At 35.6% G+C, this 17071-nt stretch overlaps 1 protein-coding gene across 5 annotated transcripts in view; it reads left to right on the forward strand.

Annotated features, from left to right (window-relative positions):
- col12a1a (collagen, type XII, alpha 1a) overlaps nucleotides 1–17071 on the forward strand; it is a 75036-nt gene that overhangs the window by 34343 nt on the left and 23622 nt on the right. For all 5 annotated transcript variants that reach the window (XM_051132909.1, XM_051132904.1, XM_051132905.1 and 2 more), the window contains 17 exons: nucleotides 2459–2588; nucleotides 2708–2847; nucleotides 4870–5002; nucleotides 5115–5135; nucleotides 5244–5383; nucleotides 6894–7023; nucleotides 7177–7316; nucleotides 8643–8772; nucleotides 10313–10455; nucleotides 13011–13140; nucleotides 13934–14076; nucleotides 14232–14361; nucleotides 14507–14626; nucleotides 14724–14870; nucleotides 14969–15085; nucleotides 16603–16755; nucleotides 16838–16912. In XM_051132909.1, coding sequence (XP_050988866.1) covers nucleotides 2459–2588; nucleotides 2708–2847; nucleotides 4870–5002; nucleotides 5115–5135; nucleotides 5244–5383; nucleotides 6894–7023; nucleotides 7177–7316; nucleotides 8643–8772; nucleotides 10313–10455; nucleotides 13011–13140; nucleotides 13934–14076; nucleotides 14232–14361; nucleotides 14507–14626; nucleotides 14724–14870; nucleotides 14969–15085; nucleotides 16603–16755; nucleotides 16838–16912 — 2122 coding nt within the window. The remainder of the gene's footprint in view (nucleotides 1–2458; nucleotides 2589–2707; nucleotides 2848–4869; nucleotides 5003–5114; nucleotides 5136–5243; nucleotides 5384–6893; nucleotides 7024–7176; nucleotides 7317–8642; nucleotides 8773–10312; nucleotides 10456–13010; nucleotides 13141–13933; nucleotides 14077–14231; nucleotides 14362–14506; nucleotides 14627–14723; nucleotides 14871–14968; nucleotides 15086–16602; nucleotides 16756–16837; nucleotides 16913–17071) is intronic.

Consider the following 17071-nt stretch of genomic DNA (forward strand, 5'->3'; position numbering starts at 1 on the left):
ACATTGAAATAAGCCATTCATGTATTTTGTAATGATATGAATGAGCATCTGAAATGAAAATGTCATTGTAACTTGCAACTGACTGTTTGTAGAGAAGTTACAATGGCATTTTCTTTTCATTTTACCTTTGTATAATGCCTAAAAGTAGTTTTCATAAGTGCAAGCTCTTCCTTGCAAACAGGGAAAACAGTGTAACCACTGTATTTCTGTTCTTCCAAAATCACCACCTGCTGTCAGAGATTTGAATTTTCATCCAGCCCATCTGCTGTTTTGTTCAGACCAATTGTATATTAAATACAAAATCATAAGTCAAAAGTTTAAATCATAGTTTTTAATGATTTTACAGCATTGCTACCTAAACAACATGTAGTTCTATTCTAATATCAGAATGATCCTAATCGATTTCATCTGCTGATTCCAATATATAACCACTGAAAGCAGAAAGTTTTCAAAGCAAATACAGTCACAATAGGCTTTTGGAGGGCTGATAGTAAAAGTAATTTGCTCATGTGATATTTACTTTTTTTGGATGAGCATATCACACCGATCACAATGAAATGGTCTGTGCCATCCACGTGTTGAGCAGTGCTGCGTTTGGGATTCATTTTGTGGACAGTTTATCAGCTGTTGAACAGCAATCGTGTTGTTAAACGTGCAAAGCCTTCCTGTGTCACTATGGAGGCCTTCCTGTGGAAAGATTCCTGTCTGTTTACACAATGCGTCCAGGCAGAAAACCAAGTAAGAGACTCATGTTGATGGATTTGGGACCTTTTAACATATCAGCAATTACGTTGCACAAGTCAGTGGAGACGGCAGCTGCCGAGAGAGTACAGCTGCTCTCCAGAGCTTCGGTTACGGCGATCATCTACCAAAGATTGCGAGAACAGACGGATGATAAAAAAAAGCTGGAGTTTTGAGTGGCACACAGCAATCCGGTGCTTTGGGATTTGTATTTTACGGGTGGGATTTTTTTCCAATGATTTTTTTTTTTTTTTTTTTTTTTTTTTTTTTTAACTCTCAGTGGCTGTTTTGGCCTCAGCATTGCTCCACATCCTGAGGCATTAATCATGACTAAGTTCAGCTCATAACTCTTCGTTCTGGGATAAAAAGATGAAACAAACATGCACACAAATGCGGGTCCAGGTGGATGGAAGCCTGAGAAACCCGACAGATGGCGGCAGCTCCTGTTACCTGACAAATGATTATGATACGCCACTGGATCAAAGATCAGATCTAATTCTGCAGGAACTTAAAGTGCTTGCATATCTATTGAGGCTGCATTGTTTCTCTCAACGTCAACCCCTCTCTAGCAAAAAATGCATCACATCACCATCTGGTTTTAGGTAGGACAGTCTGGTTTTGAAATACCATCATTCCTAAATGATTCAACGTTTTTGGTGAGTCAGTGATTCAATAAGGCATTCGTAAAGACAGATGCTAAATTTGAAACTGCACACTAGTATACTGCTCTTACTGTTTTTTAGCATATCTTTCTATGCCATAAATAGCAAGAGTTTCGAAATCAGCAAGTCATTTCTGAATTAATCACAATTGGTTGAATGAGAAAATCAATCCCTCCCTCCCCTGAGTCCCTCCTTAAGACAGTGACTTGTCACCCATCTGCGTGTGTTTTTAGTTACATATTTAAATTATCACTTCATAGTTCCATATTCAGTATATTTTATATTTAACATGAATTTCACCAACATTATTTATGCAATTGTAACAGCAGTGTAAATGCATTTGTGGCATCTCTGAGCTGCATTAAACAGTCTGCATAAATACATCTAAATGCCACTTCAGATGCAGTTTGTGTGCTGCTTCTGGATTTTGTTAATATTGACATCAACAGCTCTAAAGTGTCTTGTTCAAATCGCATTTACTGAATATGTGAAATATGATGCATACATTTAAACAAATTGTTGTAGGGTTTACTTTGAAACCGTTTTTACTAAGAAATTGCTAATAATTTCACTAATAATTGCATAAAAGGCCAGTAACACACTGGATTAAACATGACATTTTTAAATAGACAAATTATAATCTGTGCACAATTTTTGTTTCCAATTTTACTTAAAAAAACACACACACGCAATGTAGTATGTGATTACATGTAATCTAGATTACATAATGTTTTAAAATACTCACAATCAGATGACAGTTACATTTTAATTGATTACTTGATTATTACATGTTATTAACACAGTGGCAGTAGATTGTTAATAATTTATTGATTAAAAGTAATCTAAAAGTAATCAATAAGTAGTCAGATTACATTACCTAAACTGTGTAATCTAATATACTATGTTACTGAGTACACTTTGCACCAAGTTCTTTGGAAACAGATTATAATTTGTAAGTAACCTACCAATCTACCCATCTGCAAGGTAACTGCCAGTGCTAACCAGCCAAAACTTTACCTCCTGTCCATAACTGCACTTCTTATGTTTCAATTTAGCTTGAAGTTAACGGAGATGTAACATCTAGAGGACTGGATAATCTCATTTCCCAAACGGAATATGATGTGGCTGTGACTCCCGTGTATGATTCTGGGACTGGAAACCCAATGCTTAACCAAGCCACTACAGGTAACAAGCCCAGGATCCTTTATCTATTAATAACCTCTGTAAAAATGAAATAACACTGCTAAATGTTTCAAGTGTTTGATTGTAACCTGAAACTCAATCCATCATCCCTTTTGTTCTAGATGTTGTCCCTGCTCCAAAGAACTTGAGGTTCTCTCAAGTGACCCAGACAAGTTTCAGAGCTCACTGGGAACACGGCGCTCCTGATGTCTCCCTCTACCGTGTCGGCTGGACCAAGAGTGGAGAGAACAACTTTCAATATGTAAGACATCAGAGACTAAACTTGAGGTCTGATTCATCAAGTCGAAATACTATAGACTTGAGTCTGACTGTGCATTTACTCTTCTTCCCATAAAATCATAAATATTACATGTATAAATTACACTCAGAAGTATTTGAGTAATAGTACTTTTAAGTGTTGTTTTGAGGAATCTGTACTTTACTTGCGAAATATATTTGTACTTTAACTTGGCTACATTTACAAAGTAAAAATAATACTTTTTACTCCATTTCAATTTTACGTAGACTTAAAAGTACAAAGTACATGTTATATGACGTGTTTTTTCAAGTTATTTAAAAACAGAAACAGTATTTTTCTTTATCCTAATGTAACTTCGAAAGACAGGGGTGAGTAAATCATAACAGACTGTTCATTTTGGGGTGAACTAGTCTTCTCAGACACAGAGTTAGTCTAAACTTCAGCAATATAATGATTAATAATAATAATCATAATAGCCATTGCTGTTGATAGATGAACTTGAGTCAAGTGTGAACATGGTTCATGATTAGGCTTGATTATTTGTCTAAAAATCACTGTTTTCAAATCTCAGGTGTATGTAAAATAATCTGCTTCTAATGTATTTTTAACAGTTTTGAAAAATACTATAAAATACATAAAATATATACAAACTGAACATTTCTTCAGAAATCAATTCAAAACGCTAAAGAAATTTTTAAAAAGTTTAATTTCTTAACTTTTGAATTATTAATTACAAATAAATGTGGATACTGATTTTAAGTATAATTGAGATACTATTGTAGTTTTGATTCATATTTTGAATTTTTTTTCTTTTTCAATTTCATTTTAATTAGAAAGTTTTAGTAATTCTGTTGTCTGCCATTTTATTATTATTTTCAAAATTTAAGAGTAGTATACTGCTCTTACTGTTTTTTAGCATATCTTTCTATGCCATAAATAGCAAGAGTTTCGAAATCAGCAAGTCATTTCTGAATTAATCACAATTGGTTGAATGAGAAAATCAATCCCTCCCTCCCCTGAGTCCCTCCTTAAGACAGTGACTTGTCACCCATCTGCGTGTGTTTTTAGTTACATATTTAAATTATCACTTCATAGTTCCATATTCAGTATATTTTATATTTAACATGAATTTCACCAACATTATTTATGCAATTGTAACAGCAGTGTAAATGCATTTGTGGCATCTCTGAGCTGCATTAAACAGTCTGCATAAATACATCTAAATGCCACTTCAGATGCAGTTTGTGTGCTGCTTCTGGATTTTGTTAATATTGACATCAACAGCTCTAAAGTGTCTTGTTCAAATCGCATTTACTGAATATGTGAAATATGATGCATACATTTAAACAAATTGTTGTAGGGTTTACTTTGAAACCGTTTTTACTAAGAAATTGCTAATAATTTCACTAATAATTGCATAAAAGGCCAGTAACACACTGGATTAAACATGACATTTTTAAATAGACAAATTATAATCTGTGCACAATTTTTGTTTCCAATTTTACTTAAAAAAACACACACACGCAATGTAGTATGTGATTACATGTAATCTAGATTACATAATGTTTTAAAATACTCACAATCAGATTACAGTTACATTTTAATTGATTACTTGATTATTACATGTTATTAACACAATGGCAGTAGATTGTTAATAATTTATTGATTAAAAGTAATCTAAAAGTAATCAATAAGTAGTCAGATTACATTACCTAAACTGTGTATATCTAATATACTATGTTACTGAGTACACACAGTAACATATACTATGTTACTGTTGTCTGCCATTTTATTATTATTTTCAAAATTTATCTATATAGTTAAGTTTTGGTTTTTAGTTTGTTTAGTTTTAGTTTAGTTCTTTAGTTCTATTTTTTTTTTTTTTTTTTTATATAGTACTTTAACTTGTACTTCAAGGTTCTCAGTACTTTTTACACCTGTGCATGTAATAGTGATTGTTAATATTTAGCAGTAGTATTATTTATCTCAGTATTGGTAAACAGCTAATACCGCTGTCGTCTTCAGGATATCCTGAACAGTGAAGACACCACACTCCTTCTGGAGAACCTGGAGCCAGACACCCTCTATGATGTTTCTGTTACTGCTATTTACCCTGATGAATCTGAGAGTGAAGATCTTCTGGGCAGCCAACGCACATGTAAGAAACCTCAAAATCCAGATGATAAACTGTTTCCTTTTACTGCACTTCAGACGGCACATGTGTATTTGACAAACTCTCACTCTTTCTCTTTGTGCTCTTCTGATTGCAGTGTCTAAGGTTATTACACCCGGTGAGTCTGTTATTTTTAAGATACGTGACGTTTGAAAATTTGGATTCCGTACGGATATAAGGATATGTTCGTAACCAAAAGTGATATATCAAATGTTGTTTCTTATAGCTCCTAGTGGACCTCCTCAAAACCTCCAGGTGTTCAATGCAACTACCACCTCCCTCACTGCCAAATGGGATCACGCTCCTGGGCGAGTGCAGAACTACAGGATCACCTACGTACCGGTTGCAGGAGGAAGATCACAATCTGTAAAGAACATTTTAACATTTTTTATGTTTATATTATATGACAGACTGATGACATTATTACAGGTGATGTGTAGCATTTCCATTAGCACCACCAAACAAATCACAGATGTTTCCCAAACACAAAAACTAATCTATATTCAATTTATCCAGCATTAATTCATTTGGAAAACACAGGGATTTTGACTGCTTCCAGTTGTGATTTGAGTGATGTTTTGGACTCTGACATTGTTTTGAATCAGGAATTGTACACATCACCTTTAATTTATTGATTCAGTGCAAAACAAAGTATAATTCATGTAATGAATCTGTTGGTTTCATCTTGTTAATGCAAGTACTGTATAGAAATGCCTAGTATTCCTAGGTAAAGAGTCTTCAAGAGTTTACCATTAGGATGAAGACTTTTATCCATTGGAGATAGATTAGGATAATTATGGTTATAAAAGCGCTGATACTTGTTGGTAGTTATAATCATAATGCTGATGAGCATTTTTATCAACATCAAGTATATATGTCAAAAATATATATCACTCTTCACAGTTTATTACCATTTTAATCACCTTTTTGCTGTGAGCTAGTTTTAAATGGTCCTATGTGGCATGTGCATTGTTGAAAGTACAGATATATCATATAGCCTTTTTTTTTATTTAAATAATTAGTCAGTTAATGCAGTTGTAAAAACAGCTTATTAAATTGTAATAATATTTCGCAATATTCCCAAAAAAGTCTTACCGACCCCAGACTTTTAAACATATTTCTGTTAACTTAGATCTGCAATTTGCATTATTTCCTTACATTAATGTCATCGATTTAAAGCACAGGAATAGATTTAAACGTAATGATTCATTGTTTTATTGTCATTATATTTCATATGAATTGCAGCACTGGCTGGGAATATCTGAATGCACATTTAATATTCCCTACAGGTTGCTGTTTTTTTCAGTGGCGAGTTCTGCTTTAGCTGGTCCAGCTAAGAGCGGCCAATCTTAGGACGTTTAAGATGTTTTTGTCTATTATATTATTTTCCATGTTTTCATGGTATCTGAATGGGTGCAGAGGTGTTGTTTTTCTATACTAAAGTCATTTTCCAGCCTCTGTTTTCTTCATCAAGAAGGCAGATTTACACTGGCAACAGTTATAGGAATAACAGCATAAAACTGCACGCTGTTTTCCTCCACTGAAAAACAGTTCTATCTGCAGTGATGTGATGTGCCGTTCACGACATTATCCAGCAGTGCTGAGGATTGCTTAAGCTTATTCAAAGGAATATTTTGCGCTAAAGAAAGACATACTGTTGATCACCACAGTAAACGATTTTGACTTATCCAACAATTGAAATCATGTGAAAATGAAAATCTAATTTAGAGTAATGTAAATGCATGAGTGCTGAGGAGTCAAAATAATGATGATAATGATTTTGTGGTTCTCAGCATTACGTCACAGATACAGCTACAGACACAAATAGTGGAGCTGATCCTTTGACTCATTTAACACTTCATTCTCTCTGTCACAGACACAAGTTGGAGGGAAGAAAAACACAGTTATTCTGCAGAAACTGACTCCAGACACTCCCTACTACATCACTGTTGCTGCACTCTACGCGAGTGGAGATGCCAAAGACATTTCTGGCCAAGGAAAGACATGTATGTGACCAGCATGTGACTTTACCACATTCATAGGACCTGTTGGTTACCCAGCTACATTAATGCATTTTTAAAATAGTATGTGAATTATATAAATGAGGTCATTGTTGACATGCTGAATAGAGTTTTAACATCTTTAATATGTTCCCATAGTACCACTGGGCAGTGTGAGAAACCTTCAGGTCACGGACCCCACGGTCAGCACTCTGAATGTACGCTGGGAGCCGGCTGAGGGGAGCGTGCGGCAATACAGGATTTACTATCAGACCGTCACAGGGGGCCCAGAAGACATGGTACGTCCCATGGCACCTCTTAAGTCTTATATTACGTTCCGGGTCAATTTGACCCGTGTTTTTGAGCCGTCTAATGTACTGGTAACCCAAGGATGTTTTTTTCTTGAAGTTGTTTGACCATTTCTCATTTCGAGTCATTAACTTGACTGCAAAGTTTTGAGGTGTTGTGGAATGTGCGTTCAAAATTTCTTTTTACGATCGTGATGTTTGGTTGTTTGACATGGGGCAGGTGCACCAACCCGAAATTGAGAAAAAGTTATTTTGTTATGTCAGTTTTTCAACTGCCCTCTGAGGGTATTTACATTTACATTTATGCATTTGACAAACCCCTTTATTAGAAGAAATGTGCGCTACATTGAAGGGGTATATTTGTATCCGTTTATGCATGTGTATTTAGCGGGAAATCAAAACCATGATCTTGGCGTTGTTGGCACAAACTCTACTGTTTGACCTTCAAGAAAGCAAAAAAAAAAAAAGAAGTTACGTTTAAAGTAAAAAAAAAAAAAAAATTAAAATACTGTTTATAATTTTGACATTTTGTGAAAAACAAATATTTAAAAAATAGTTGGTTACGCTTTATTTTGTTAGTTCACTTTAGACATTCTACTAACTATAAGTAACTTTGCAACTACATGTCAAGTAATTCTCATTCATTTGCAACTACATGTCTACTAACTCTCAGAGCAGACTATTAGGTTAGGTTTAGGGTTAGTAGAATAAGTTGCCATATACCTGAAAAGTTTCTTATAGTCAGTATTTTGAATGTTGTGGACCCATCAAAATAAAGTGTTAGAAGATATTAAGCAGACAGTCTACTAATGCTCTAATGACTGCTAGTTGACATGTAGTTGCTTCTATTAGTAGAATGTCTAAAGACTATCAAAATAAAATGTTACCAATTAGTTTTAAGAATCATATGTTCTCATTACTTCGTAACTGTGAAAAGTACTAATGTTAAATGTTCGCTGTTTTTACCTGTTTTACTTTGGGTCAGATTGACCCGGAACACTGAATTTTAATATTATACAAGGGTTAGGCATGGTTCTCAGTTGGTTTTGCTTTAAGTTTTAATGACGCAAAAATTCCATAGATGTACACTGAAAGCCAGATTATCACAGAGACTTATATTTTGGCTCTTTTGACTTGGACCAGTAAGCAACCACTTAGACAAGTACTTAGAAACTTAGACAAGTACTTAGAAATTTACTAAAGTACACATAGAACACTTCAGCAACCACATAGCCACACTCTTTCAACCATCCTAAGCATTGAGTGATTTTGCAGAGAATAGAAGATGAAAATCTTTTATTCTTTTAATGTTCTCAGGTCCAGGTTCCTGGAAGCACCACCAGTACAGTTCTGAAGAACCTGCTGTCTGATACGGAGTACACAGTAACAGTGGTGCCAGTATACGCTCCTGGAGAGGGCAAGCGCATGTCGGAGAATGGAAAAACCTGTGAGTTGATGCATCCCTTTTTTATTTAAGCATTACTGGAAAGCAACGAATTCCCATACTCGTCCATCATATACTCCCCAGCAACAGGACCCCTTCTGCCAAAGTTTTTTATTCCAGAAAGTGCAAAGTGCAGTTTTCTGGCTTTAGCATTAAAATTTCACACTTATAAATAGAATCTCAGAGACTTGCCCAAAGATTGAATCAGCTTTATTGGATTGATCACTAAAGGAGGAATGCCGATGTGCTGGCAACCCCATAAATGTGACTCCAGTCTGGGCTTAATGAGCCTGCTTTATGGGGTGTAATGACTGGAGATGCTGGTGCAAGGCCTACAAACGATCTATTCCACCAAATGGAAACCCAGGGAGGTGCAAGGACATAAAAGAACCCTTATTTACTGCTGTCAGCTCAATGCTTCTCATTCAGAGTGAAACTAACAGGTTTTTGTTGCCGCTGTCATTGTTTTTCCCCCAGGGTGTAATGTGGTGGTTTGCTTCCCATCATCTTTAGTTTTCTGTGTGTGGCTATGCCACGTTGCTGCAAGTGTTTGTTTTGGTTTAAATCTCATATCAGGGATTCTAAAGCCAGTTCTGCTTTTTGTTTTCATGCACCATATTGTCATGAATAATGACGTGTTATTGAAAGCTGTGCGCATTTACTGTTAAGACAACACACCCCAGGTGAATAGGGTAAAACATTTATATAACAGATATCGTCTTACTTTCCCAGTTGATTGATTGAAGACTTGCAAAAAAAAAAAAAAAATTATGCAAGTTTTCAAATTTATGCATTATCTAAATAAATATGCACTAATTTGCATATAGGCCAGAACAGAAATTTGAACACGTGATAGAGTTTTATTTTGCTGGCATTTTAGAGTCAAAGGTTTTGGATATCTAATGTTAAGTCAGTAATTACTGCCAACAACTAGAAAAAACAAAATGTTACCCTGTTTTTAGGAATAAAATGTTGTAAAAGATCAGGTGAATGGTATATACACAAACCCCTCTGGAACAAACTACAGATGCAAACAGATGAAGTGCAATAAAATAAACACTATTCTTCCTACTAATTCTGAAACAACACTTGAAAACGAAAGCCAAATAATCCACAATCTCAAAATTAATCAGTGTATAAAAAAGTCTCAGTTTACTGTAGAAAAACATTGCAGCTGAAATCGAATAAAAGCTAAACATATTTCTTTCTTTTGATTTTAGGGTGAAATATACCCTGGGCATGCCCCAAAGCTGCCATATTTCTTAGGACTAACACAAAAGCTGGGCTAAGTTTAAAGGCCATTTTTAATCAAAAATGACACGTCTCTCTTCACCCTTTTGAAATGTTGTAATTTGTTTCTAATGTGGTTGACATTGAAACTACTATTGCTTTTAGACTAGTACGCCGCATTACGTAGGAAATCCTGTTTTTCGAGGTCTTGTAAATAGTTGTAAATTTCTTTACCTCTTTAACCACTCTAACCACTCACCCCTTTTACTGTCTTTGTTTTTTATGGTGCTGCTCCCGCTCATGTCTGAAACAGTGGTGCGGACCCCTGCCAAGAACATCCGGGTTTACAACCCCACCACAAACACCCTGAACGTGCGCTGGGAGCCGGCCTCCGGTGAAGTGCTGCAGTACCGCGTCGCCTACTCCCCCCTCTCTGGAACCCGTCCCACTCAATCCGTAAGTCCTCGTCGTTAGGCTCGCGTGAGAGGTTGGACAGGAAATGCTGCCTGTGACAAATGTCAGTCTCTCATCCTTTTGAGTGTGATGGTCTGTTTGCAATCTGACCCTCTGCAAAGATGTTTGTGTTCCTAATGTCGTGAAACCTCATTCTCACATGAACTTCATTGCCTGAGAGGGATTTTTACAAAGGTCAGAAATCCATAAATGACTTTTATTGTCATCAGATCCTTGTGTAAGGAAAGCAGCTGTGGGAAATCTTCGCCCAAACCTGTTTTATTTCAGCACTGAGGAAAACAGAGTTTAAACATTTGATCTTATGTCTTAAAAGAACTAGCGTCTTATCTGCGAACACAAAGGCTTTGTTGAATATCGTTACGGACGCACAACCTTTTCCAATATTATGGCCAGTTTTCCAAATTCTCTGGCTTTCATTTTAACCTCTGATCTGCAATGATTTTTTAAAACCTTTTTCCACTGGAGCCTTGAAAAACTCCAGAAGTGCAATCAATCATCCACTGGCCTCATTCTTTAAAATAAAGGATAGTGTTGTCAAGAATGCAAAAAGGGGTTTCCCATGTCGTTATTGGCAAGTCGGTGACCCCCCTGACCTGGCGTTGTGAAGAGTAGTGAAAGGAGATGATTGCACGACACTGTCAGCACATCATTCACTCCAATTACTACAACTGCTACACTATTAACACATCAAAGGAATGTTTCCACTGCACTGGCTGAGTAAGTGATCACTAATGGTTGGGTTGGAAGTCAGTAGTGACACAAACATCAGTAAGTGCTCAGAGGTCATCTGAAGAAAAACAGACAAACTTCTTTCTCAGGGTGTAATATATCAGAGATTTCAAAGGCAGCAGTTTTGATGTATGTAATCAAGAGTTTAAACATATCATTTTGCAACGTTTTCCTTAATATTAAACATTACTCTAAAAGTCACATTACTGTAATGAAAAAAATCTTATTTTTATTACCATAATGCTAAACAAACAAATAAATAAATGGTATTTTTAATGCAACACTGTAGTATTTGTCATAAAACATGGCTGGACAGAACAGTTATCTTTGCAAGCTTTACAGAATAAGAATCTGATAAGAATAAATGGATTTCTGATAAACAGTACAATTTTTAGTAACGTGCTCATTTAGTTGTATTTTTATTGCCTCCACTGTGAACTGAATCCTTATGTAAATGAATTAACATTGAACGGTAACACTTTATTTTAAAGGATTACTCCACTTCCAGAATAAAAATGTCCTGATAATTTACTCGTCCTCATGTCATCCGAGATGTTCATGTCTTTCTTTCTTCAGTTGCAAGGAAATTACGTTTTTTGAGGAAAACATTCCAGGATTTTTCTCCATATAGTGGACTTTCACTATAGTTTCAGTGCGGCTTCAAAGGGCTCTAAACAATCCCAGCTGAGGAATAAGGGTCTTATCTAGCGAAACGATTGGTTATTTTCTAAAAAAAATTATATACTTTCTCTCCTCCAATTTCAAAATTGCCCTATATCGCAGCAGAAGTACAGACTCAGTGTTTACAAAGTGTATGTGCAAAGAAAAAAAATGTAAAACAGAAATGTAGGACGATTTTGAAGTTGGAGAAGAAAATGAGATGGGAGTTTTTCGGCATACCCTAACTGTATTGAACCGGAGTGCACAGAGCACACATGTGCATTGCAGAGCTAGACAAGACACGCATTTGTGGTTACATTTTATTTTAGGAAAATGACCAATCGTTTCACTAGATAAGACCATTATTGCTCGGCTGGGATCATGTAGAGCCCTTTGAAGCTGCACTGAAACTGCATTTTTAACTTTTAATCCATTAAAGACCACTAAAGTCCACTTTATAGGGAATAATCCTGGAATGTTTTCCTCAAAAAAATTAATTTCTTTTAGACTGAGGAAAGAAAGGCATAAATATCTTGGATGACATGGGGGTAAGTAAATTATCAGGAAATTTTTATTCTAGAAGTGGAGTAATCCTTCAAGGGCCAATTCTCACTATCAAGTAGTTGTTTGTTAGCATACATATTACTAGCAAACTGGCTGTTTATTAGTACTTATAAAGCACATATAAATGCTTCATTCTGCATGATCATATTTTGGATCCCTCAATCCACCCCATACCTAAATTTAACAACTACCTTACTAACTACCAGTAAACATCAAATTAGGAGTTTATTGAGGCAAAAGTCATAGTTAATAGTTATATTAGTTAATAGTGAGAATTGGTCCCCAAAACAAAGCGTGACTAATTAAGCAATAAACAAATGTAAGCGTTCTGCCAGATGATCCTAAAATAAGCTTAAATTTTGTTAAAAACATATATAATATAATATAATATAAAAATAGCAGTGCAATATATTTGTTAGATTTTGTTTTTGATTTTGTGTTGAAATGTGACCTGCATATGTTCTTTGTGAGCTTCACTCATTAATCATTGTAAAAGTATTTGAAGCATCATAAATGTCGCTAGTTAACAAAGACAGCCTGTGTGTCCCTGGTGGTTAATTATTACTTTTTTTATTGTTTGTTAGGTGCTCGTTCCAGGGAACACCCACACTGCCCTGCTGGAGCAGCTCGATTCAGACACAGACTACGCTGTGAGTGTGGTGGCTCTGTATGCTGACGGTGAAGGCTCCTCTGTGTCTGATAATGGAAAAACACGTGAGTCTGACTGCAGGACGCCTCCATCAGAGCTCCTTTGTTATGTGGTCATGGCTCATTCTCAGGACACTGTAGCATTTGTGCAATAAAATGTCAGGATTTATATTTATTTATTACAGTGTCAGATCCGCTTCAAGTTCAGCAGTGGCAGCTTTTAAAGTAACAGCAGCCAAAATATCCTAATAACAAGCTGCTGTGATATCTGAGAATCAAAAAACAAAATAAATCAATAACTTCTGTAATGTTAAGTTTTATCGTTTATTCAATTTAGATTGTAGTGTTTGGTAACTTTGTTAAATTTGGCTAGATTTTTTTGCTGAAGGGCACAGGTAGCTATATGACAGTTATTATAATGGGTTTATGTGAAGATTGTTGTAAGTTCACTTAAATGACAAGTGAAATAAATGTTAAATTGAATGGCTATAGTCAGTGGTTAAATATTAGGGAGAAATTCATAGAGAGTTGGTAACAGTGATACTTGGCTTCAGTCATAAAAAAAAAAGATGGCATTAAACAAATATCAGAAATATACTTCCTTTATGTTGTTTCTACATTATTTTGAAGATTGAATGTGAAATTATTGCAATATAAAGTATAATTAAAAATTGTAATGTTGGGTGGGATTCATTTCAGAAAAAAATAAGGGATTAATTCCCTTTTTTTTCCAGTAGACCTGTATTCAGTATACTAGATAATTGTATCAGTAGTAACTTATAGGGGCGCAAATGTCACACAACTGGTCTTTACTTCCAGAAATATGATTTTGAGAGAATATCTGTTCTCTTGATTGCAGTGCCCCGCAGCGGCCCCAGGAACCTGCGGGTATATGATCCGACCACCAGCACGCTGTCCGTCATCTGGGAGCATGCAGAAGGACCCGTGCTGCAGTACCGCATTGGCTATGCACCCACCACTGGAGATCCCATTGAGGAGTTTGTAAGTGGTGTTGAATTTTATAGTAGTGATTATGAAGGACAGCAGCATTATATGTTAACATCAGGTATTTATAATCATGATTTTACGAGCCCATGGACGTTATTTGACTGAATGCATGATAGGAAACTGATCTTGTCCTGCTATTTTTCACATAGACAAGTGTCCCTGGCAACAGAAACTCTATCATCTTACAAAATCTGCAACCAGACACTCCTTACAACATCAACGTAGAGGCCATTTATCAAGATGGGCCTGGAGGACGACTCTCTGGAGATGGAAAAACATGTAAGGACAGTTACACAATCACATTACAGCTTCAGATAGATAGACAGATAGATACGTTGACTGTAATAAAGAAACTGTGCTGGAAGTAAGTGCATGCTGGAAAAATGTCTTGGCTCCGGTTTAATGTTTCTTTCTTCTCCTTCAGTGGGTCTCCTGGAGCCTCGTAACCTGCGTGTTTCAGACGAGTGGTACACTCGTTTCCGTGTGTCCTGGGATCCTGTACCTGCACGCGTTAATGGTTATAATCTGGTCTACAATCCAGTGGGTAAGAGACCGTTTTAGATGAGTTTACCATGTTTCATAATCTGGACATCCTGTTGTAGGGCATGCTGACACTAGATCTGTTTGGCGTGTTGTTCCAGGCACAGATAACACCATGGAAGTGTTTGTTGGAGATGTTACCACACACGTCCTGCATAACCTCCAGCCTGGCACCACATATGACCTTAAGGTTTTCGCTCAGTATGATGCAGGCGTGAGCGGTGCTTTGACCGGAGAGGGAACCACATGTGCGTGCTTGTTTCTTTGCCTGAGAAATTGTACGGACGTGTTATGAGATTGTTTTAAAATGCCTGTTTTAACTGTGGAATGCTGTTTGCCTTTGCAGTGTACCTTAATGTGACCGACCTCACCACATATAACGTCGGCTACGACTCCTTCTGCATCAGATGGACACCTCATCGAGCCGCCACCTCTTACAGGCTAAAACTCAATCCTTTCAATCGTAAGTTAATAGAATATGAAAAGAGGCAAGTTCATTAAACATAAATGCTGCATTTTATTCACGTTCCCCCTTCAGGTGTTATACACTTTAAAATATTCAGGCCTAAATTTAGGATTGATATATTAGAGTATATACAGTAATGCACAAATAAACAGGTCAGATTTCTGTAATAGTACTAATAAATGTAATGTGTTTAAATAAACAATAATCAGGTATATATATTTATTATAAATAAACCCAATAAGTTTCAATCTAACGTAAACTATGGAACATAAAACAACATGAGGGTGAGTAAATTATGACAGAATTTAAATTTTTGTGGTGAACTATCCCTTTAATGTTTTTGTTTTTATTATTATTATTTTTTTTAATGAAATGATACTCTAAATAAGAAACTTAATCTGCTAGTTCTGCTAAGTCTAAATCCATTCATTCATTCGATTCATTCAAATGGCTGATTAATTCAGGAATTAAGTAAATGGCTAAGTTAAGTAAACTGTCCTTTAAATCATTAGTTCACACAATTAGTTCAAAACGCAGATTCATTCAGAAACTAAACAGTGCTGTGTTGCTCGGAGACGTGCAACAATTCTGCTATAGCTTCACAGGCAATATGTTCTCTTCAAAAACACATAATATTGTGTTTGAAATATAACGTAATATCAACTTCTTATTTTCTGAACTGTTGTATAAAGTCTCATTTGAGCTTGTGATAGATCGGGACAAAATCAGCATTCTCTTGCTGCCCATATTGTGTGATATGTGATACATAAATATATGCACCAATATATACATTTGCACCAATTTCTTGAATTTTAGGGCGTAATTGCATTATTGGAGTTGCCCTGCATCATGTTTGTCAACAGTCAACTATATGAAATATAATATGATGCGCAGGTCTGGGGGCGGGGCCAGCATGTTAACTGTATTAAAATATTTTAATTGCATTATTTTTCATAACTAATTAATTAAGTTAATGCGTTAAACTGATAGCCCTAATTTTAACCATGTTCATACTTTAGAACTGAATAAATGTAATTTATTTTAGATTAATGCTGATTCTAAACTATTTGATTTTTTGTGTTTTAGTTGCACTGATATCCTGGTATAGTTTTTGTTAATATTTTTTATATTTTATTTTAATTTTAATTTAATTTTTAATTTAATTTAATTTAACTTTAACATGTCTTATAGTTATATGTTATGTAGTTTTTATTTAGTTTTAGCTATTTAGTCTTAGTTAAAAGAACTTATTTTCAGTGGTTTTAGTTCGAATTTTAATGAATAATAAGAAATGTATTTGAAAATATGTTTTTTTTATCACAAAATGTTTTTTTTAATCTTTTTTATTTAATTGGTTTAGTTTGTTACATGTTTTTGTTCAATTTAAGTGCATGATCATTTTAAATGCAATTCAAATACATAAACCTTAAATTTACACCTAAATATTTTTGAGTGTATGCGCAGGTTGACATTACGGTAGTTTGTATAAGCTTACGCTTCTCTCTTATCATTAGCGGCTAACCGTGGGGCTCAAGAGGTCACTATCACCGCCGCTGAGAGCCAGTACTGTTTTGACGGGCTGACGCCGGACGCGCTGTACAACGCCACAGTCTACACACAGACCCCCAACCAGGAAGGGCCCGGAGTCAGTGTCAAAGAGCGCACATGTAAGTCACGACGCATTCAGATGAATTCAGTCCCACACCTTTGATCGCTGTTTCACTCATAGTTCCTTTGTCTGTTCTGTAGTGGTAAAGCCCACCGTAGCCCCAACAAAACCTCCAGCTCCTCCACCACCACCCACCATCCCGGCTGCACTCGAGGGTAAAGATGCAAGATTTTTTACTTTTTCAAAATGCTTTTTTAATCTTTATTTTTTATATATTAATACAGATAATAGAAATGAATACTTTTATTCAGCAAGGATGTGTTAAACTGATCAACAGTGACAGCAAATATATTTATAATGTTAGATTTCTATTT

The sequence above is a fragment of the Labeo rohita genome, chromosome 17 (assembly GCF_022985175.1).
Source record: "Labeo rohita strain BAU-BD-2019 chromosome 17, IGBB_LRoh.1.0, whole genome shotgun sequence".
Taxonomy (NCBI): domain Eukaryota; kingdom Metazoa; phylum Chordata; class Actinopteri; order Cypriniformes; family Cyprinidae; genus Labeo; species Labeo rohita.